This window comes from Tiliqua scincoides, chromosome 1, assembly GCF_035046505.1.
Source record: "Tiliqua scincoides isolate rTilSci1 chromosome 1, rTilSci1.hap2, whole genome shotgun sequence".
Classification (NCBI taxonomy): domain Eukaryota; kingdom Metazoa; phylum Chordata; class Lepidosauria; order Squamata; family Scincidae; genus Tiliqua; species Tiliqua scincoides.
This window is the reverse complement of record NC_089821.1, coordinates 286,444,851-286,467,661: the sequence shown is the minus strand read 5'-3', so window position 1 is coordinate 286,467,661 and position 22,811 is coordinate 286,444,851. Positions and strand designations below refer to the sequence as shown.

Here is a 22,811-nt window from a genome sequence, read left to right as displayed (position 1 = left end):
TCCAAGGTTAATAAGCCATTTCTGCCCAACGTTGCATATACGCAACAGGGACCAAATGTGTACACGTGTGGGCCGGGCAAAAATGGTTAAGGTGAAACTCAACAGTAGGATGATATGCTAAATTCTCATCTTCCTACAGCATCCTTTGCAGTTGGATTCTCTGGAGGAAAAAAAAAATCACGTGTGCAAAGACAAAGTTTGTGATTTCAACCAATGAAAAGTAAATAATAATCTACTTACCTTTGACACCTTCTAAAATGAAAGGAGCACTCCTAAAGAGCTTTTCAGTACTGTGTCGCTTGGATATTATTTGTGTAACTTCTCTGAGCAAAACAATGATTTTTTTTTTTTCCCCGCCACTGGCATAATAACACAGGCCTAAAAAATTGAGGGTCAGAAAAGTTTTTCCCAAACTTTATGGTGGTTTGATATGAATTTGGGGCACCAATTCCAAAAATGGCATCTGTTTTGCCCTATCACGTCTAGTTTCGGAGATATAGTATAGCCTCATTAGTGAATGGTTCGAGCAGCTTCCTCATGAGGAAGCTATGGGTAGGCTTCCTCATGAGGAAGTTGCTTGAACCATTCACTAAAGATGCTATGCTGTGTCTCCAAAACTAGACGTGATAGGGCAAAACGAATGCCATTTTTGGAATCAGCACCCCAAATATACCCAGGAACTGGCGTAACGTTTAAGGAAGCAAAATGTGTGTGGGCCTGTGTAATCAGCATTGGGTCTATTTAGCCTACCTCCACCAAACCCTTGTAGCACTGCAGATGCTAAAGCTTGAAGGTACAACCTGATGATGCAACTCAACTCTCAGCCCATCCAGGTGACACCTCTGGCTGTGAACAGGTATCATATCATATATCAGCTACAATCCTCTACACACTTACTTGGGAGTAATTCCCATCAAAATCCCATTAAAATCCAATCCAGCCACACAACGTTTGAAGAGGTAATGCTGACCTGGTCCAGGAGAGGACCCCCCCCCCCCCATTTCCATCTGCAATCCAGTCTCAAGTCCAAGAATTCTCCCTTCTTGATTGCTGCAGGATGCTCATAAATCCTATCTCCTACTTCCTTCCTTTAATACCACTGCCTCTGTTAGTTGCGACCACATTACTAATGGTATAATGAGGGGGCTTTGACTCTTCTCTGCTGCTGCAATTCTGATCCAAATCAAGGGAACTGTGGTGGCTATTTTTCACAGAAGGGAAGGTCCCACTGAGATCAGTGGGAGCTTCTACTCCAAGGGCAATAGGAGTTATGAGGATGGGTAATTGGATCAGGACCACCATAGGGGGAAGTGTTCAAGCCCTCCTCCCACATACTGTGGTCTTGATCCCTCCTGTTGCTGCCATTCATATTACAAAAAAACAGGCACACATTTTCATTTGTTTAAATTTTAAAGGCTTAAGAATCAAAAACCTATCTCTGGACAAGGATTACCTTCTGTGTCAAGTAAGAACACAATCTGTTCTTACTTCCTTTGTCTTTAGAGCAGAATACCCAGCCATGTCATCATGAGCCAAACTACATAGAAAAATCTAAATACAGGCATAGCATAATTTTTTTGCTTTGCATATCTATACCACTGTGGATCTAAAAATTTGGTTTAAAAAAACCCTTTAAAAAATACACTGAGCCTCCTCTTGCTCTCATTTTATAGGTTACAAACTCCCTAATTTGTACCTTACACTGAGAATGCCAATAGAAAAACACTTTCTAATCCAAAACCAGCATTTGGTATGACAATCCATCTGGCCAAATGTAACTTCAACTTGCAGCCTACCCTATTCTTCTATGCCATATGGCCTCTGCCTCCACCACAGCTCTCATCACTTCCATTTCCCATTTCTAAATACACTTTTCCAGATCAAGAGTTTTTACAAAAGCGCATTTTATACGTCCTTATAGGAGATCAAATTAAACTGAGCAGAAAAGACTGAATATCAGTAGAAATTTCCTGGTGCCAAAATATGCTTGTGAAAAAGTTTGTGAAGCGACTGAAGGTGTATCAGGGAAATGTGTGCTTAATCCTACAGACAGCCCAATCCTACCCTGCACAGGAACAGGCAGGCAGGCAGGCCTGTGCTATATCCAGTGCAGGGTGTACCTGTGGTATAGCCTGGGGCAAGGGGAATCCCTTTACCTGGGTAAAGAGGCAGTGGCCCAAATGGGGCTACTCAGATCTGTGCCATCTAAGGAGATGGTGCAAATCTGAGTAGCTGAGCTGCCTAGGAGAGAGAACATAAGAGCCCCGCTGGATCAGGCCAAAGGCCCATCTAGTCCAGCTTCCTGTATCTCACTGTGGCCCACCAAATGCCCGAGGGAGCTGACAAGACAACAGACACAACCTGCGGCCTGGTGCCCTCCCCTGCATCTGGCAATCAGATGCCAGATGCATCTGGTTAGGATCTGGCCGAAGTTCTGGCTCCTGGCTCCATCCCCCCTCCTGGACCCGGACCCAGTCCACTCACAGGCCCACCCTGTCGCAACATGCTTTACAGCACAGTGTTTGAGGAGCTGTAGCCAACAAACCCCCCCTCCCCCATGCAGGCCCAATCTCCCCATTCCTGTCCCATCTCCTCCCTGTTAGGGGAGTTAGGTAGGACTGGGCTGCCTGACCATAAATAAAATTTGAAAAATAAAAGTACTTGCCCTGTACTATTCTGTCAGCTCACCAAACGCAAGACAGAAATGAACTCTTCAGGATCCACACTCTCTCCCTATTCCCTCCAACAATTTTTTTTTTAAATCCTACTACTGTACCAACTAAAAAGCAGACTGAAGAAAAAAATAAGTTTTGTACTCCCCCTTACTGCTAGCTCCAAACTTTCTTTCAGTTGGAAAATGTAACATTTCCTAGGACATGTTGTCATATGGATATAATAAAGTCATCTTGCCCCTAATTGCAGGCTAACAAATTCCTGCTTCACTTCATAGTTTAAAACATACAGTACAGATTTTATATATCTGTTCTCTCACTTATCTGTGGGTTTCAGGCTAACCTCAGTTGTATCCAACTCTGCCAACATATTTCTTTCACTTACATCCTCACACCCTAATTTAGCTTATTCTGAAAGACCTCAGAGCAGGACCTCTGCTTCCTTGCTTCAGTACATTCATTTTTGGATGTGGTAAGGTCATGAAGAGATGACATTTACCCTTCATTATATGTGACAAGCATTTCTTCTGAATGTTTCCCTTTTTCGCCAGAACCATGATTTACCATAGCTAGAACAACAAAAAACCATATGGAAATTACCATAAGGAAAACGTGTGGTTTCCCTTGTCACATATGACTTAAGCAGTGGAGAAAAAAAAAAAGTTGAATCAGCCCTCTCAGATATCCCATCTTTATTTTCCAAAACAGATGTACAAGTTTTATTGATGGTACTATCATTATTTGACAGCCTGAGGATGATACCTAAATAAGATGGCTGCTTCTACTTCAACAAATTTAAACATCAGTCATTTTCATAGGACATAAGAAAGGCCATCAGATGATAAGCATGATTACCCTGGCAGTCCCTTCATTGATTTAAAGCAGCCATTTTCAACCTTTTTCAGCTCACGGCACACTGATAAGGCATTAAAGTTATCAAGGCACACTATTAGTTTTTAATTACATTATTATGTTACAATTAATTTAATATAACTAATACACAGAGGCTGCAATCCGAACCACACTTTCCTGAGAGTAAGCCCCATTGAACAAAATAAGACTTACCTCTGAGTAGACCTAGTTAGGATTGTGCCCTTTGATCATTACATGACAATTAAAGAAATTCACAAGAAGCTTGGAGAGGGAAGTTATGGTTTCTGGAAAGGAGGAGCAATGTTTTAAAGTAAGTGATCAAATTGTTATCAACTGATATGCTTTGATATGCCAGGAAGTGTTGGCAAAGAGAGGTGAGACTGAGCAAATACTGGAGAAATGTGGGGTGAGGGGCAGTGAGGAGGTGTGACTGAAACAAGTGCAGGATTCACTGGGGTGGGGGGAAACGAGAGAGTGAATGCGAGGCAACTGATTCTGGACTTTGGAAGGTGGGGAAGGGGGAGGGAAGGGTAAGAGAGGGGTAAACTGCAATTATGAGATGCGGGGAACGTGTGTGCGGGAGGGGAGGAGGTGGGGTGGGGGAGGAGAGAAAAGCGTCAATTGCCTGCTCATGTATTCAAGAAAGAGTGCGACCAAGAGCCCAAGTCTCTGTACGGCTACTCAGAAATAAACCCCATTATAGTCAGTGGGGCTTACTCCTAAGTAAGTGAAGATAGGATTGTGGCCCAGCACTCTTACTGTCAAAGCCAAAGCCTTGCCAGGAGGCAACGCAGGGAGGGTCACTTTGGGGTACTGCAGGTAAGGAAAAGTATCCTTTTCAGCCAGCTGCTTTGCTGGCTCCGTACCTGCTTCCCACCTTCTGGCTCACTGCTCGCTCTCACTCCCTCCACGCTCCCGCCCGCCAGGAGCTCTTCCAGGCTTTTCTGGCTGCCAGGCTGGCTGGCTGCCCAATCAACCCGCAGGGCAGGCACCAGCAACTGCAGGAGCTTCGAAGCTCCTTCACTGGCTGCTCCTTTTTCTCCTGCTGCCGCGGGAGGTTCCAAGCGACCGCTTCTCCCGCGTGCGCAGCTGCCGCCTGACTCCTTGGCTCCGTGGCACAGCAGTTGAAAACTGCTGATTTAAAGTTTAAATCAATTAAGGGACTGCCAGGGGTGTCCAAACTTTTTGGCAGGAGGGCCACATCACCTCTCTGACACTGTGTTGGGGGCCAGAAGAAAAAGAATTAATTTACATATAAAATTGAATAAATTTACATAAATGAATATATTAGAGATGAAACTTACATGAATGAAGGCCCCGCAATTGCTCAAAGTCTATAAAAGACCTTGTGCAAAGCAAGCCTTTCCTTTGTTGCCACTTCACAGATGTGAAACAGCAAGCAGTGGTCGGAGCCCTTGGCCCACAGATCACATGAGAGGTCAACCCTTGTGCTGATAGAAGTTGTGACGGACCAGCGCAGGCTCCAGCAAGTCTCTGGAGGGCCAGAGGCTCATTGGAGACTGGGGGTTCCACGCAGGCCAGATTGGGGGACCCAAGGGCCGCAAATGGCTCCCGGGCCGGGGTTTGGGCGCTCCTAATTTGAACAAACCAGACTTAGATATATGAAACTGACCTGAAACAATGCCCAAATAAGCAGAAGATTTAATATGCCATTCAACAGCCAATGCTACCAGTTCCCCAGTCTCAAGATGGTTTGCTAGCTGTAGCTTAGACCTGCATAGTTCTAGCATTCATTCCAGTTCATAACCAATCCCTTCTTGGAATTATATAGAGGGTCCTCTTATCCAGTGGCCAACTGAGGCATTAGTCTTGGATGAATAACAGAATAAATCGTTCTTCGTCCTCCTCTTCTCATTCCGTAGAAAAGAACAAAATAATTATACTTTCATATCACACACACTAAATCTCTGTTGCAAATCTATGATTGGCTTCTTTAAAAAAAGAAAAAGACAGACAGACAGACAGACAGACAGACAGACAGACAGACAGATAATGGATGGGGAGCAAGATGGAGGAAGACACAGATGGTAGCCATAGCTTGACAAATCCATAATCTGAATATAAATGTTTGATTTTTCAGAGTACAGTGTTTTGTCTGAAAATTGCTTTTCCTTTTCCTTACAGTTCTTACATTTCTTGTAATTTTAAACAGGAATAGGAACAGGCAATAAAAAATCAATTGGAAAGTAAGTGTGTGTGTGTGTGTGTGTGTGTGTGTGTGTTTTTCCCTGAAAGTTACTTTGAACTATTGATCCAAAATTGAAATACCTTTAACTCTCACTCTGCCAATGGTTGGATCGATATACATAATCAACACTGATGCACATGTCATGCACATAATCAACACTGATGCACCTGTATCAGTACACCCTGAAATACTTTTGAATAGTAAACTGCACAAATGACGGGCATGATCCCATCCACAGAACCCATGCATGGAGAATCCATCCAGACCTCCCTCTCACTTCCATAAAAATTACTTGTGCTTAGGGCTGGCCTCTCCCACTGTCTGAGAAGTGGAAGCAAATAAGTGGAGGGAGATGTTTGTGCTTGTAACGCCATCCCTCCAAAAACAGAGCATCAACAGAGAATGCAACACTGTGTCCAGTCTTAACTGCCACCTAATTTTTCCTGAAAAAGCAGCTTCAAAACACACTATCAAATTATATTCACCCATTCATTTCTCTTTATAAACAGCTGCATTTTGTTAGGCTGCAGGGCTAAGAAACAACACATCCTCCCAAGCTTTTACAAAGCCTTACAGTTTCTTAACTCTGTTTTTGTAAGTTGACACATCCCTGTCTGTGCACCTTTCATTTGTCCAGCTCCAGCCTCTGTTTCCCAGCCTCCAGCTCCCTCAAATGACTCTTTCCTTTCTCCCTTGTACTTTTTGCCTCCCAAACCACTTATCCGATGCAACTCTATTATTTTGTTTACATCTCTCATCAAAATCCACCATTTTCATGAAGAGTTTGACACAAGGTAGTCCGCCTACTATACTGTAACTAACAGCCCAATCCTATCCTTTCCCATTCACCTGGTGCAGCCAAGCCAAAAACGAGCATGCTGTATCCAGTGGGGGGGGGGGGGGAATCAGGAGGCTTTGGAAGGGAAAGGGGATTTAAATTCCCTTACATCTCCGTAAGACTCCTGCTCCAAAATGGGTTTCCTCGAACCTGCATCAACTCTTTAGCATTAGGTGGCACAAGTCCAAGGAAAGAGGACAGGGAGGCTCAAAAAAGAGGGGCTAGAATCCTGTGTGTGTCATTGCTGCTGGATCCATCCCCTCCTACAGTCTCCCTGCCCTCTGTTCTACTACAGAAATAAATTGGAGGGACTGTGATCTTAAACCACTGGTATGTGGTCACCTGCCCAAATCATTTGATCAAGCGGCAATATTCTTATAATACAAATTAGGGCACAATCCTAACCAGGTCTACTCAGAAGTAAGTCCTATTTTGTTCAATGGGGATTACTCTCAGGAAAGTATGGTTAGGATTGCAGCCTTAGTCAATCAACCTATTAGATAAGCCAGTCCCATCTGATGATCTGTGCCACTAGATCCACCACTAGTCTCTCTCACCTGCTTCTCCTACTGTCTTCCCAGTCCAAGTTACCATGTTTATTTATGATCCAGCACACATGCACAGTTCTAATATAACATGGCCCCTGCAAATAAACAGATGGAATGGCACCAAAAGTCCGTCACAGGTGCTGCCATGTTTGTATAGGGATAGTGGTAATTTTGTAATGATAGTGGTCATTTTGTACATGGTGTAATATAAGATAGTTTGGATACCAGGAGGATGCAAGCCATTAAGGGCCAATCAAATTTTCTCGTGCAGGTGTGGCTGTGCCAATGGGGTGTGCGCTGCATCCTGTGGTGGGGAGGCAGTCACAGAGACCTCTCAAGGTATGGGAACATTTGATCCAATACCTTGGGGCTGCATTGCGGCTGCACTGGTGCTGTTAAGTTGGATAGGATTGGGCCCTAAGAACTGGAGACAGGCATAGAGATGGTGAAAGAACAGAAGTTCTATGACCCTGATGAATCCTGCTGCTTGAGAAATGGATTTATAATGAGACCTTGTTGTCTCAAATGAAAACGTTTTGGGCTCACAGCATACTTATGCAGATGACCCTTCATTCAACCCAAGTTGTATTTGCCTTTTGTTCCTTACCCAGATCACAATTGCTGCCACATGTTGTTTCCTTGAATACATTTGGTGCTTTTTCCTCCTCTTTTGTTTGGAAATGGGCCAGATTACTAAATAGTCTCTCTATTATTCCTGCGGAGGCATCTTTTATGTTTCAGCAGGACATGTAAATGCAACTCCTCCATAGCTTATCCGCTTTCGCAAAGAAGAAAGGAGTAAGGGGGAGGCTGGAGAGGGGAACTCCTCCAATGCATTCTAATCGGGGAAGGGGGTAAAAAATCAAGATGTTTAACTCTTTGTAATTTTGAAGATTTAGTTGCCATAACAACTTCTAATTGCTATGAGCAGTACCCAAAAATACCAGCAATTTTGACAAGATGGGATCAATAGTCTATTTGGTGTGGTAAAATGAAAGCAATGTAAAATGAGAGACGGACAGTTTTGTCATGTTTCTTTTTCTCCCCCATCACACAGAGCAATGCAGAAACTGAGCCTGCAAATCAGCCACCATGTACTCCGAAATCTCTGGTCGACTCTAGCAGGAGGTGTCAGAAGCAATAGCTCTACACATCCACAGAGCGCTGTCTTCCAGTAATTATGCCCTCTAATGCTTGCTTGCATCCACCTTGTCCCTCTGGCATTGTCCGGCATCTTCTGATTTCAGAGAGGAAGGAGGAAGTGACTTCAACAAGGCCTCGGTGTCAGAAGCAGCGTCCAAATTCTAGCCGCCTTTTTTTTGGAGGGGCACATCAGCATCCCCCCATCACCACCACCTCTATGCCTCAACAGCCCAATATATTTTCAGAATGGGCTGGGTGGGAAAGATCCTTTGAGTCATCTTCAATGATCCTCTCCACCTTTGAGCATGGAGTAGTAGAAGAACGGAAGTAACCTTCCTCTTCCTAGCTGGTCTCCAAAATGAGAGTGATCAGAGTGCCTCCAATGAGAGTGAGTGAGAAGAGGGTGAAGGTGTGGCCAAGAGAAGTGGCAAACAGTGGGACAGAGGAGGACAGACTGAACAGACATGATTCAGAACACCCAGTTTGCCACCTGGTTGACTGACAGTTTGCCCAGGCTGCCACTTGAAGCAGCAATGTTATCAGGGTCATGAATGGGGTGGCCCTGACCGCAGTTTCTCTTCAGGGTGATTATTATTATTTTTTTCACTGTTCTAAGTAGTCAAGCACAACTGGTGGGGGAGAGAGCAAATCAGTCAGCCAACCACAGTGGGGACTGCTACCAAGAGGGTTGGAAGAAAATATTCCACCAGTGGCCGTAGCTCTTGGTTCTAACAGCTGTTGCTAAAATCATCCAGAGGTCTCTGAACATTTAATGGCTAGCTGACTCTCTGTCGTACTCTTCCTTGACTCCACTGATAGTTGAGTTGGCAACCTTCAGTCTCGAAAGACTATGGTATCGCACTCTGAAAGGTGGTTCTGGAACAGCGTCTAGTGCGGCTGAAAAGGCCAATTCGGGAGTGACAATCCCTTCCACACCAGGAGCAAGTGCAGTCTGTCCCTGGGGTGTCTCCCTGGCTATGGGCCTTCCTTCTTTGCCTCTTAGCCTCAGACTGTTGGCCAAGTGTCTCTTCAAACTGGGAAAGGCCACGCTGCACAGCCTGCCTCCTAGCGGGCCGCTCAGAGGCCAGGGTTTCCCACCTGTTGAGGTCCACTCCTAAGGCCTTCAGATCCCTCTTGCAGATGTCCTTGTATCGCAGCTGTGGTCTACCTGTAGGGCGCTTTCCTTGCACGAGTTCTCCATAGAGGAGATCCTTTGGGATCCGGCCATCATCCATTCTCACGACATGACCAAGCCAACGCAGGCGTCTGTTTCAGTAGTGCGTACATGCTAGGGATTCCAGCACGTTCCAGTACTGTGTTGCTTGGAACTTTGTCCTGCCAGGTGATGCCGAGAATGCGTCGGAGGCAGCGCATGTGGAAAGCATTCAGTTTCCTCTCCTGTTGTGAGTGAAGAGTCCATGACTCGCTGCAGTACAGAAGTGTACTCAGGACACAAGCTCTGTAGACCTGGATCTTGGTATGTTCCATCAGTTTCTTGTTGGACCAGACTCTCTTTGTGAGTCTGGAAAATGTGGTAGCTGCTTTACCGATGCATTTGTTTAGCTCGGTATCGAGAGAAAGAGTGTCGGAGATTGTTGAGCCAAGGTACACAAAGTCATGGACAACCTCCAGTTCATGTGCAGAGATTGTAATGCAGGGAGGTGAGTCCACATCCTGAACCATGACCTGTGTTTTCTTCAGGCTGATAGTCAGTCCAAAATCTTGGCAGGCCTTGCTAAAACGATCCATGAGCTGCTGGAGATCTTTGGCAGAGTGGGTAGTGACAGCTGCATCGTCGGCAAAGAGGAAGTCACGCAGACATTTCAGCTGGACTTTGGACTTTGCTCTCAGTCTGGAGAAGTTGAAGAGCTTTCCATCTGATCTGGTCCAGAGATAGATGCCTTCTGTTGCAGTTCCAAAGGCATGCTTCAGCAGAACAGAGAAGAAAATCCCAAACAAGGTTGGTGCAAGAACACAGCCCTGCTTCACGCCACTTCGGATGTCAAAGGGGTCTGATGTGGAGCCATCGAAGACAATAGTGCCCTTCATGTCCTTATGGAAAGATCTGATGATGCTGAGGAGCCTGGGTGGACATCCAATCTTGGGGAGAATCTTGAGGAGGCCATCCCTGCTGACCAGGTCGAAGGCCTTTGTGAGAGCTATGAAGGCTATAAAGAGTGGCTATTGTTGTTCCCTGCATTTCTCCTGCAGTTGTCTAAGGGAGAATACCATATCAGTGGTGGACCTGTTGGCTCGGAATCCGCACTGTGATTCTGGATAAACGCTCTCTGCAAGTACCTGGAGCCTCTTTAGAGCAACTCGGGCAAACAACTTTCCTACAACGCTAAGGAGAGAGATGCCACGGTAGTTGTTGCAGTCACCCCTGTTGCCTTTGTTCTTGTACAGCGTGATGATGTTTGCATCCCTCATGTCTTGAGGTACTCCACCTTCTCTCCAGCAGAGACAGAGGATTTCATGCAGCTCAGTGACCATGATCTCTTTGCAGCACTTTAGGACTGCAGCAGGGATGCTGTCTTTTCCAGGTGCCTTGCCAAAGGCAAGGGAGTCCAGGGCCACGTGAAGTTCTTCTAGGGTTGGTTCACTGTCAAGCTTCTCCAGCACAGGCAGGCACTCAATGTTGTTCAGCGCTTCTTAGGTGACTACATTTTCTCTGGAGTATAGCTCAGAATAGTGCTGCACCCAGCGTTCCATCTGCTGCGTCTGATCCTGGATGACCTCGCCTGTGGCAGACTTCAGAGGGGCAATTTTCTTCTGTGTTGGACCTAGGGCCTGCTTGATACCGTCATACATCCCCTTGATGTTGCCCGTGTCAGCTGCTATCTGTATCTGGGAGCAGAGCTGGAGCCAGTAGTCGTTAGCACATCTCCTGGCAATCTGCTGGACTTTGCTGCGAGCAGCTTGGAGGACCTGCAGGTTGCACTCACTGGGACAGGCCTTGTATGCTGCTTGAGCTCTCCTCTTTTCCTCAATGACTGGTGTCAACTCCTCAGAGTGGGCCACTAGACTGATAGTAGTAATAACCTTTTAGAACTGTGCAAAAACTCCAAACCATCCTACAGGAGGGTACTTCCGTGCATATTTTTTCATCTTTAAAATATTGGACCAGATGCCCCCTGACATAATGGTCTTTCCACAGGCATGTAAAAGTACCACAAACCTGGGTCATTTCCATCTTAACCCATTTCTGCCCAGCCCACAGGTGTACACATTTGATCCCTGTTGTGTATGGTGGGCAGAAATGGCTTTCAAAAAATTGTGAAAACATGCAGCAGCTGGAGTTGTGTCTGAATTAGCAAGATCAGTTAACAAACCAAAGGTTGAACCACATAGATCAGTGGTTCCCCAACTTTTTAGCACTGGGACCCACTTTATCAAACGACACTCTGTCAGGACCTACCTCGGTTTACCAGATTTTTAAAAAAGGAGATTAAGAAAGAAATAACTAGCAGCTTCAGTATCTGATTTTTGAATAGTCTCAGGGCCTCAGAGTTTGAGGCAATTAGTTATTTGATCTTGTCATCATCTTTGGCAATCCACCAAAAATCAGGTCGTGACCTACCAGTGGATCCCAACCCACAGTTTGGAACCCACTGAAATAGATGTACTTTGTGCAGGCAAGGGAGAAGGGCAATGGCAAGACATAATTTTTTTGAATTATTTGGTAATATTATTTAGCCAACCAAGAAGGAAACACTTATTTTGACTTCTTGTGGCTAATACTTCCATGGAAATCCTATCATGAATCATAGATGTTCTTGCCACATATCCTAGTTGCTAAAGGCAATCATTTTGAGCTTCTGTCTTTTTAAAAGCAGAAAACATAGATGCAACTCACACACTTTAGATATTTCAGAGGAAAATGAGAGGGGACTAGTATACAGGTGGGACAACGGTATCTGTGGGGGATCCATTCTTGGATCCTTGATGGATATGCAAATCTGCTATTTTGGCCCCTTAAGGCTTCCGTAGGGCCCACAGAGGCCACCACATCCAACCATAGCCTCTGTGGGCTTCAGAACAGCCGTTTCAGGCTGAAAAACGCGACCTCCGGAAGTGATACTTTTATGCCATGTAAGGTATTGGGAAGCTCCTGGGTGGCCTCCCCATGTCTCAGAATGCCTTGAAAGGCATAAAAATGTCACTTCTGGTTTCCATTAGGAAACTGGAAGTTTGTTTTTTGGCTCTATGAGCCACACTTAAGCCTGCAGAAGCAACAGGCGGGCAGGTAAATGCATGTGGCCTCTGTGGGCTTCAGAAAGCTGTGCTCTGGTGACCTTCGGAGGGTTCAGGTGGGGCTGAGTCTGGCCCAACACAGGTCTGGGGACCCCCACTGAGCCAGATCGGCAGATGTAAAATGCACGGGATAAATAGACTATACCTGTACTTGAAATACCCAGAATCTCACATCAAGGATCAGAATCTGAGCCCCGTTCCCCATTATTTCACATTACTAAGAGTACATCTTGGATAGCTGTCATGTAGATCATTGACTGCACAATTGCCTGTTGCACCCTGGCTTTTGAAGCACTGTGTATTGGTTAATATGGTATTGGTTGTATGAGGTTGTTAAAAATAATACAAATACTACATCTCACCCAGGATTCTTCTGTACTTATGAAAGAATGGCAATTCAAAAACATTTGGCAACAATTGTGTTCCAGATATTTGATATTATAAGGGATAACAGAAACAGTGCACTGGAATTTCGTGTTCATTCACATGTATTTATATACATCTGTGCTAGAATAAGAGGCATTCAAGTCTTTTCACATGCAGGCTGCATCAGGGGAGCTTCTTTCTCATGGCATCATTCTAAATTTCAGGAGAGTACACTTGGAAAAAAAAATGTAACTGACCACGTATATCTTTCCCACCTAGAAGGTAACCTCTCCCTAAGGCAGCGATTTTCAAACTCTGCTGTAAGTCCTTGCAGGGGGCGGGGGGAAGGCAGCGGCGCGATCCCCGGGGGGCTGCAGGGGCTTGGGTGCACTTACCAAAGCCTCCTGCAGCCTCCCAGGGAAGCGTGGAGCCCCCTGGGGATCAAGCCGCTGCCTCCTCCCTGCCTCCTGGTTGCCCCCAGCCCTTAAGAGGGCAGAGACCAGGGTCCACAGGCTGGGGCGTTCCAGCTCCCCAGTTTGAAAAGCCCTGGTCTAAGGTAACTGCAGAGAAAAGACTGATATGATTTGTCCTAGCCACATATTTATGCTATTGACATGCCCTCCTCTGAAGCATGAGATCATACTATATAGAACAGGGGTGCTCAATAGGTGGATCGCGATCTACGGTAGATCGCAAGGCAAAATGAGTAGATCGCGGAGCCGTCTCTCCAAACTGTTAATATGTCAGTTTCGTCTAGTGACTAGACGAAACTGACATATTTAGCTGACACTAAACTAACACTGAAACTGACACTTTAGCTGCTCTTCAGGCATGCAGCAACAAAACTGAGGAAACTGACTAGACTCCAGCAGGGGCTCCATACATTAAAGGGGGTGTCTGTCAGACGCTTCCTTCCCCCCGGTAGATCTCCGGGCCTTGCTGGGTTTCAAAGTAGCTCTCGAGCCAAAAAAGTGTGAGCACCTCTGATATAGAAGAACTACCATGCTACTATCCAGAGATTCAGCTTGTAGAGACACAGAGGAAAAGACTGAAAATGGAAGAACTCATTGCAGGCATGGACACACTACAGCATTTTAAAAAATGCACCTCCCATATCTGGTGGTTGGCAACCTTCAGTCTCGAAAGACTACGGTATAAGCCTACAGCACCCGGTATTCCCAGGCGGTCTCCCATCCAAGTACTAACCAGGCCTGACTCTGCTTAGCTTCCAAGATCCCATATCTCCCCAAAAGGAAAAGTAGGGGCAGTGATTTACATGCCATTTTAGTACATGGTACCCCCAAATCACAATGAGAAATACTGAACAGACTTTGTCAGCACAAATGTAATAGCAGATCACAACAAAAACTAACTTTTTTTAGGCCTAACCTTTAAATATGCTAAAGTGGAGGGTGAAGGACTCTTGATCTCCTGCTTTTGGCACCCATGAGTCTATGCTTTGAATAACCTCTGCAAACCATGTTTTTTTTTTTTCCCCTAACATGAATGCCGAGGCACAAAGCCCTCCAAATGCATGGGATTCATAAATGTTGAGCAGATGTACTGAGCTAAGAGAAACTAAGTGTTGAACACTAAGCCTGGAAACCAGAATGAGAAGTTGAATTTGGTGTATGCATTTTGTTTCAGGATCCGCTGAATGTAGAAATGAAAGGCTTACAGGGTGCTGAAGTATACCATTGAAAGCAACTTAACAGGTAACAAAGATGGCTTTTAATATAAGATGTGCTTTTAATATCAACTGGCTGTTTCTTCAGTTGGAGGATTTTTTTGGTGGTTGAGGGTATGTGTGTGGCTAGACAGAACTTTAGGCTTTGGTGTTTTACACAATGTGTAAGATAAATCCTTAGACCTGCCTTTAAAACTACAATTTTTAATCACAATTTTAAACCACAATTTTTAAAATGCACAATATATTGTGTATATATGAAGAGGTCTGTTATATATAGGCAAAGGACATACTTTAAATTCATTTGCTATTTTTTTTTTTATTTTAACGCTTTTGTGAACTAGAATTGATTGCCCACCATGATGTTGCTATTAGCTCCAGCAGAGAAACTCTCATTGGCTCCAGTAGAAGCTTCTGGTGTTAAAGGCACATTCATAGGGATGATACATGAAAGTAAAAGTGAGACAAGGCCATGAAAGCCACTTTTGTTAGCATAACAAACTAAATGTTTACAAGTTTAATGAACCAAATGTTAATGCTATGTTACGGGTGTTTATAGCTAAATTAGTTTAAAACAAATTATTAGTTTATATGTTTAAGAAATAGGGGGAAATGTTATGTTTATATGCTAGCATGTTCACAAACACATTAGTTTAGCAGCTTAATGGGAAAATGATGCTTAAAACATATGAAATCCACTATGTTTGTCTGAAGAAGTCTGTCTGCAAATTGCAAGCTGGCTATTAAATTAGTCTCAAGGAATATCTCTTGGCAAACTGCCAAAGCATCAGATAAGGTGAACACTTCATGAAAAGGGAGTATGAAGCTGGAATTTCCATCTCAAGCTCAATTGCTAGTAACCAAAGGACCATGAAACCATGGTAAGAAAAGGCTTTTTAGATTTTTAAACAATATTCATTTAGGTTTCTCTTTAAATCAAAAAACAGTCTTGTATCTGCAATATACCAAAGCAACATACCAAAGCATCATAGAAGTGTCAATGTTTGCATGCATTCTTCAATATTTTAATAGTTACTGCTTAAAAGTGTAAATTAATGTTAGTAGCAATGTATGGTAGTTCAAAGTGAATTTTTAGCTGTTAGAATAGTTTGATCAAAGCATAAGATACACAGAAAGGTGAAAAAGCTATTAAAAAGGCTTAAAGCCACAAGTCTGAAAATGCAACCTTGAGAAGCAGATGTCTGGCAAAAGTTAATTAAAAGAGTCTAACAAGGAGACTCTGGAAGGTGGTATAAAGTTACTCCTCACGGATAAGACTCTTATCTTAGGCAAAAGCATTCCTAACTCTGTATCTCTTCTGTAGACTCAAGGTCCTGCCTGACACTTTAATTGGAACTAGAGAGTTACAACTTAAAGTGAGATTAGACTACAACATACAAGAGAACAAATAGGGAGTAGCCAGGAAGCAGAGTGCACCTGCAACAATTAATTGGGAAACGTTATATCTCTTGGCACCAAGAAGCAAGAAAACTAAAGGTTATACATAGGTTAGAAACATTTTAATGAGGAAAACTAGCAACATTAGATAGAAAGGCCTTGACAAGGACAGTTTATCTGTTGCTAATTAAAAATAGTTTTCTAAGATACAGACACCTGCAAACACCAGCTAGACAGAAGATAACAGATAAGCAAGAACATTCCTGAAAAAGTCCCCTGATCAGCAAAACATAATGAGAGCCTCTAAGCTGACAGAAAAAGCTGGATTTAGTTAAAATAAATAAGAAAGAGTTCTTAAAATCCTTTTTACAATAAGAGGTTAGTTTGTCTTGTATTAAATATATGTTTATACCACTATACATCACAGTAACAAGACACATATAGAGAATCACACATGAAATAGAAGGTAGACCAGAATCTTCTTAAAGGAGACCAAAAAAAAAAACAACACATTATCAAAGTTATGATTTTTCTCCACTAGATGTCTCTCTACTCCATGATATCCTTATCAGGTGTTTGAAATGTCCCTTACAGTTTGTAGATTATTCTTCCTTGTAGTATACACCAGCCAATGAGAAGTGTAAGACTCCTCAAACAAAGGAGCCAGAATCAAATATAAGTGAAAGGCTCACACTGGAAAATTGCTCTCTTCGCTTAGGACAAGGAGTCCCTGAGAAGCCCGTTGCTGATAATGAACTAAAGCTTGCAGACGATCACCACTCTTGCCTACTGAGTTTGCTTTTGACCTTGCAACAAAAGAATAAATACCCCTTCCCTACAGTATATAATCCAAATCCTGGTTATCGGTCCCCCAGCATGAATGATGCACTTAGTCTAAAGTCTGATTTGCTTTCACAGTGAATGCAACCTTCTATCTATCTAATTGCTACACAAGTATCCCTGAAGAACTTGTTAGGAAATGTGTTTGGTATCATCCACGAAATTGTAGACACACCCTTGTGGTTTTGCCTGTTGCATTCCTTTAGGTTTCTGATCCAGTCTTCCTTTTTCCCTTTGCTACTGTAACTAACCCAACACATTCCACGGTGGCCCAAAGAATGTTGGAGAGAGCCTAGAGTCCCCTAGTGCCAAGTCAGAGCCATGTAGATCTTTACAGCAGGCCCCAAATAACCACTGCTTGAGCATCCCACACTTTTCAAGGGTTAAATCACATTATCACTACATTCCATTTTATTTAAGAAATGCTTCAGAAACCAATTTTTCCTTCTAAATCCCATAAACATTGTCCTAACTCTGCAAGCTGCCAAGCTTGATCTTATCACAGGCAGCAAGCTTGTATTCTTTGGTTTTCCACATAAGCTATTCAACAAAGGCAGGTGGCCCATTCCTTTTCCTTATCAGTTGTTATTTATACAGCACCACTGGGAGCCAGGGTTCCTATCTCACATAAGACTCCCCTATAGCTTCTTCCCCCTCCTTTCTGCTGCACTACTTTAAAAAAAGGGGGGGAGGAAGAAGGAACTGGATCAGCCTGCAAATTGCGATTATCTATTGAGATCTCCGGGGCTGCAATGCGACAACACAATGGAAACTGTGTCCCGTTAATGGTCCTTGCTCTCAGGTTCAACATACAAAGAGGCAACCAATCATTTTGTCCCCATCAAAAAAAGGTTTCCATTGACTTGTCTCTGAATTTCAAAATGAACCCAAATGTGTATACTGTTCTCAGATAGGTAGAAGTAGTACATAACCCTTAGGAAGAAAAAGCTTCAAAATGGAACAAAAAAAACCTAGTACATGGGGTCTACATTTCTTTTGTTCCTCTGCTTGTCAGCCTTGATTGCTGTATTAAAGGGTGTTTATAACTCCATAATTTCAGCCTTTTTCTATAAGGAACAGGATGTGGCTATTGCTTGATGCTGGATGATGAAGAGATTCTGATTTTGGCATAGAAACCATCCGGATAAGGACCAGATCAGCTCTTTGCAGTAGAGTGTTCTGGATATGGCCGGAATCCAAATTCTTTTCTGGCTCTTTCACCTACTCACCGCCATGCTCTTTCAGCTGCCACTTTCTGCTCATTCCCTTCAAGAATCTCTTTCTGGACTGGTCTTCCTTGATCACTCATGAGATCATAGGAAACTGCTTTATACCAGATCAGATCATTGGTTCATGTAGCTCAGCACTGCCTACACACTGACTGACTAGCTAGAGCTCTCTGAAGCTGCAGGTGGGCATCTTTTCAAACTTGACTGAGCAAATTTCAGCAAGAGTTGAATTCAGTGACATCCCTACACTTGGACAGTGGAATTGTATTCCTCTTAAGTCTGTCTTTGCTGGTGTTTCAGCAAGCAATTAAAACACCTCTGCCCTGCCAACAAACTTGTAATCCATTTTGAATTTTTACCCTCTAAGCTGCGGATACAATTTTGATGCCTGTCTGTGGTCTTAGTTTTATTATTATTTTATAAGACTATTCTACATTTTACAGTGAGCTACCTTGGGGGTTCTTCTTGGGGATGAGAGACGAGATATAAATGCTCTTAATGAATGAGTAAATAGTGATCCCACTGGAATTGGCTTGGCTCCTCTTTTAGGAGAGAAATATAGGCTAAGATAGCCACGTTGCTGTTTATTTTTTACATTTTTATTCATCCTTTTCTTCAAGGTGGTGTACTTTCAGCCCAATCCTGAGCTTCCCAGTGCCTGCTGGAGCAGCAGCACCAAAGTGGCTACCACTGTATCCAGTGGGTCCTGAGAAGCAGTCAGAGGTCTCCTTGGGGGAAGCCCCAAGCACTGCAGTGGGGCTTCTCAAGACTGTGCCATCTATTTTGCCAGTGCAGACTTGAGACTCCATGTCAGGCTTTGCAGCCTGACACAGAGTTCATGATTCAGTGGGCACTGCTGGTCTCACCCCCTTCCACGCTGGTTCTTCCCCCCACCCCGCCCTCCCCCCACCCCTCAAAGGTCGCACTGCATGCACCTGACTAATGTGGGCCCAGTGCCAGAGTTCCATGCCCACCAGGTGCCGTAAATGTGCTTTATGGCATGTTTATGGCATCCAGTGCTGGTGTCAGGGCTCAGCACCTGCGCAGGGCCAGTTTAGGATTGGACCCTCAATTCCCTCATTTTGTTCCCACAAAAATAGCCCAACTTGACCATTTTGGCTGCTGGAGGTCTCCTTGATATGTTTGGTGACCTTGCAACCTTTCATCTGTGAGAGAGCCCTGAAATGCCCCTTTGTTCTAGGGGTTAGGACTGCTTTTCTCTGCTATAGGGGAAATACAAACATCAGAGGCATTACATGCAACGGAGACCCCTTTGTTGTGCCTGACAACCCACATCCCTACAGAAATAGACAAAGGTGGATATCAGGGTGCTGGTTTAACAGCAGCTGATTGGTGTACAAACTTCCGTGCCTGCTCATGGTTACTGATCATCCCCTGCAAACCACAAGAGTGTCAGGTGCACTTTAAGACACACACTCAGGTGTTGTGATGGGATGATGGGTAAAGCTTCAGGTATGAGCTCAGTGCTCAAATGCTCTGCAATCCATTGGGCTTCCATCACAGACGTACAGTGGGGTTCCTCAGCATACGGGTGGCTGTGGAACAGGATCTTGAAAACAGGAAGTTTGAAAACCACTGTTATTACGGTGATGCAACTTCTAACTCAACCCTTTACCAAATAAAGTGCTCCCACTCCTCATTTCTCCTACCCAAATTAGATACTCAGATCTCAATTAGTTCTCCTCCTTTCATCTTCTTTTATGCTGCCTCTTCTCCCATGCGGTGGTGGGCGTTGAACTGCATTTGGTATTCTAGCGGAGCCTGAACCACAGACCTCACGGCAATGTAACACTTGCAGTGTTTTCAATCTGGTTCCCCCCCCCCATCTTCGCAATTTTTCATTGCAGATTCAACAGAAGTTTTCACAGAGCTGTCCAGTGCTACACTTCCCCTGGCACTTTCAATGACAACCAAGTCAGAATACATGAGAGACAAAGAGAATGAGGATATGTTCAGAGGGAGGAGACAGAAGTGTCACTCGCACTGTGGAGAAGAGAACTAGACAGAGCAACAATATTTTGCACCAGGCTGTCCTCCCAAGACATATATATATATATCAGTGCCCCATAATGTACAACACTGTCAGTGTGGAACCAATTAATTAAGAGCAGTTGCAAGTGCTAGTATTCTGGGCAAAGGTCTAACAAGTCATAGGAGAGGGCATAGGTGGACATTGTGCACCACAGTAGCAACATGGAGACATCCTTCCCCCCCCCCCATTCTAATCTGCAGTATTGTTGGATACACGGTTCTTGAAATATCCCAATCACAGACAAGCATAATTAACCCATTCTTATTATTGGGCTGATATGTAGCATAATCGATGAGAACAGTGCAGTGAACAAAATTGATGGCACAAGTCCACATGGACCCAGGTCAGGGTTCAGGTACAGGAAGCAAGTCTGAATTCAGTGGATGCCACTGCCCCCTTCCCGGACTGGCATTTTGGGGATCAGGATACTAATAATAAAGTAACATAGGAACCTGCACACAGAGAGATGGAGATATAGGTATTTCACTGAACAATATACTCAGATCCTAACCTTCTTTGAACCTTCTTTAAGCAGTTGCAGATCATCTTTTTCCTCTTCCCCATTAATATTACTCTTACCCCATTGTGCAACTCCTATTCCAGACATTTAGTCACTATTCTGTATATATTTATTTTTCTAGTTTCCAAAGACAATTTGTTTCCATGACATTGTGCTGCATTTATTCCATTTTATAGGTGACAGTCATCATCCAGACATCTGATCTGACTTTATCAAAGTCACAGAGGAAGTCAGTGTCAGGGCAGAGATTAAAACTCTGAAATTCAACATTCTAATATACCCTGAGGATATTAACCAATATTAATTATAGTGTCTATAATGACTTAGTAACTTTCCATGTACAAGAATCAGGTTCAATACGCTGACTGGCAAAAGGCCCTCTTAATTTTTTATATTTTTTTTGTAGGTAACATTACCATGAACTGTACACAATGAACTGAACTGAAGAATGAAGAGTACTGGTGAGTTTCTTCAGTAAACACCAGATTGATCAATCACAAAAATCATGTCAACAAAGACTTGCCTGTCTAGGTAGACTTCATTAACAAGTGGCCTCATGACGAGAAAGTCTGTCACATGAGGGGGGGGGGAGGAGGAAAAAAAATAAGAAAAAACCAGGCAGAAGGATAGAGAAAGAGAGAGACAGAGATTCTTTTCTGCAGAGAAAGATCTAGCAACCTCAATCTTTAATCCTCCGAAATTAACTCTGCTCCCAGAAGACAACACTGCTTCTGTAAAAGACATATGACAGAAGCCACACACACACACAAAAATAGAAGCAAAGTGGTTGAACAACATCTCTCGTAGCTTCTGTAGTCAAACTTAGTTGCTTCCAATTAAGTGTTAACCAGAACTTCCTCTTGAAGAAAAGAGACAAACCTGTATCTTATCAAATGCTCTGCCCTAACCTCTTTTCCCCGACAACGGTCAAGAGGAAAATGAGGCAGGTTCAGAGACGGGCTTCTCTCAGTTCTTTTGCTCTGTTAAGCAGACCCACTCAGTCATAAGTGCGCATAATAAGGCGGCAAGAAAGAGGCTGCTCCTGTCTACTGACAAAGCAGCAAAGGCCAGTGACACATTTGATGAGCTTTCACTCTCCGTTAGCAGTAAATCTGATCTTCCCAACAGGTCCCTAGGGGACTGCTTATGGCACACAAACAAGTGTGGTTCATCCCCACAAGCGTGGCTCAGGGCAAAGGCAGATCTGTGGGAAATATTTGTAACTTCCACAACAGGTGGGCATGAAACTGCCTTACATCAAGGCAGACCACTAATCCATCTCCTCCAGTGCTGTCTATTTAGCTAAGGCCTCCATTTAGGTAAGGCCATCCACAGTCCAAGCCTGGGTCTGGCAGTATGGCTTATGGTGCAAAAGCATTAAAAAAAAGGAGTGCCTGCACTGCTATGTCTCCTTTGTACTGATCACATGAAAAAGCAAATGTTCAGTACTAACAATGAAATAATGTGGTACCATTAACTCTAGTCAGAAGAATCTCACACTTTGGTACATGCCAACATAACCGGGACCGCTATCTTCAAACATTTGCTTAAATACCCTTCTGAATAAAATTCCTATTGAAGTGTACAGCCATTCCCCTTAACATTTCTCTAGTTCCCCCAATACTTCCAATATACCATTTTCTAACAGAGGCTGAGAAGAATCCTGAAAATTCTCATACTTCTATATCCTGGTCATTTTCTTTGGAGAGAATTCCCAGTGAAAAGTCTGGACTACCGGCATCAGGGAAATATATTAACATATTTATTGGCCTCTCCAGCCAACCAAATCTTTCCCATAAAAGAAATGGCCCCCTTGACACCAATTTCCACTTTTCTGCTGAGTGTGTCAAAAACATCTGTGGTTATCAGCCAGATGCCTAATGGAAGTCACAAATATTCAATGACGGGGGCTCCATCCAAGCACTGCATGGCGGCATTACTGTCAAACTGCCCAGGCCACAAGCATTTGCCCCCAGAAAGGCCCTTCAATGGCTGATGCATCTCAGCAAGTCACATCTTTCCCTGGTAACCGCATTCCAGCTGAGCAGGGTACTCATTACCCCAAGAAACGAGTTCCCACTTGGAGAAAGATTTAGGGAATGTGAAAGTGAAAGCAAGGATCCAAAGAAGAGGTTCAGAGAAGGGAAGGAAATAATATCTGCATCTGTGGGCAAGGAGATA

The 22,811-nt window shown here is 43.9% G+C and overlaps 1 protein-coding gene across 12 annotated transcripts in view; it reads right to left on the bottom strand.

Annotated features, from left to right (window-relative positions):
- NRXN3 (neurexin 3) overlaps positions 1-22,811 on the bottom strand; it is a 1,424,661-nt gene that overhangs the window by 1,281,136 nt on the left and 120,714 nt on the right. For 8 of the 12 annotated variants that reach the window (XM_066627903.1, XM_066627913.1, XM_066627922.1 and 5 more), the window contains exon 2: positions 6,433-6,446. The exons of the other annotated variants lie outside the window; for them this stretch is intronic. In XM_066627903.1, coding sequence (XP_066484000.1) covers positions 6,433-6,446 — 14 coding nt within the window. The remainder of the gene's footprint in view (positions 1-6,432; positions 6,447-22,811) is intronic. 12 annotated transcript variants of the gene reach the window in all.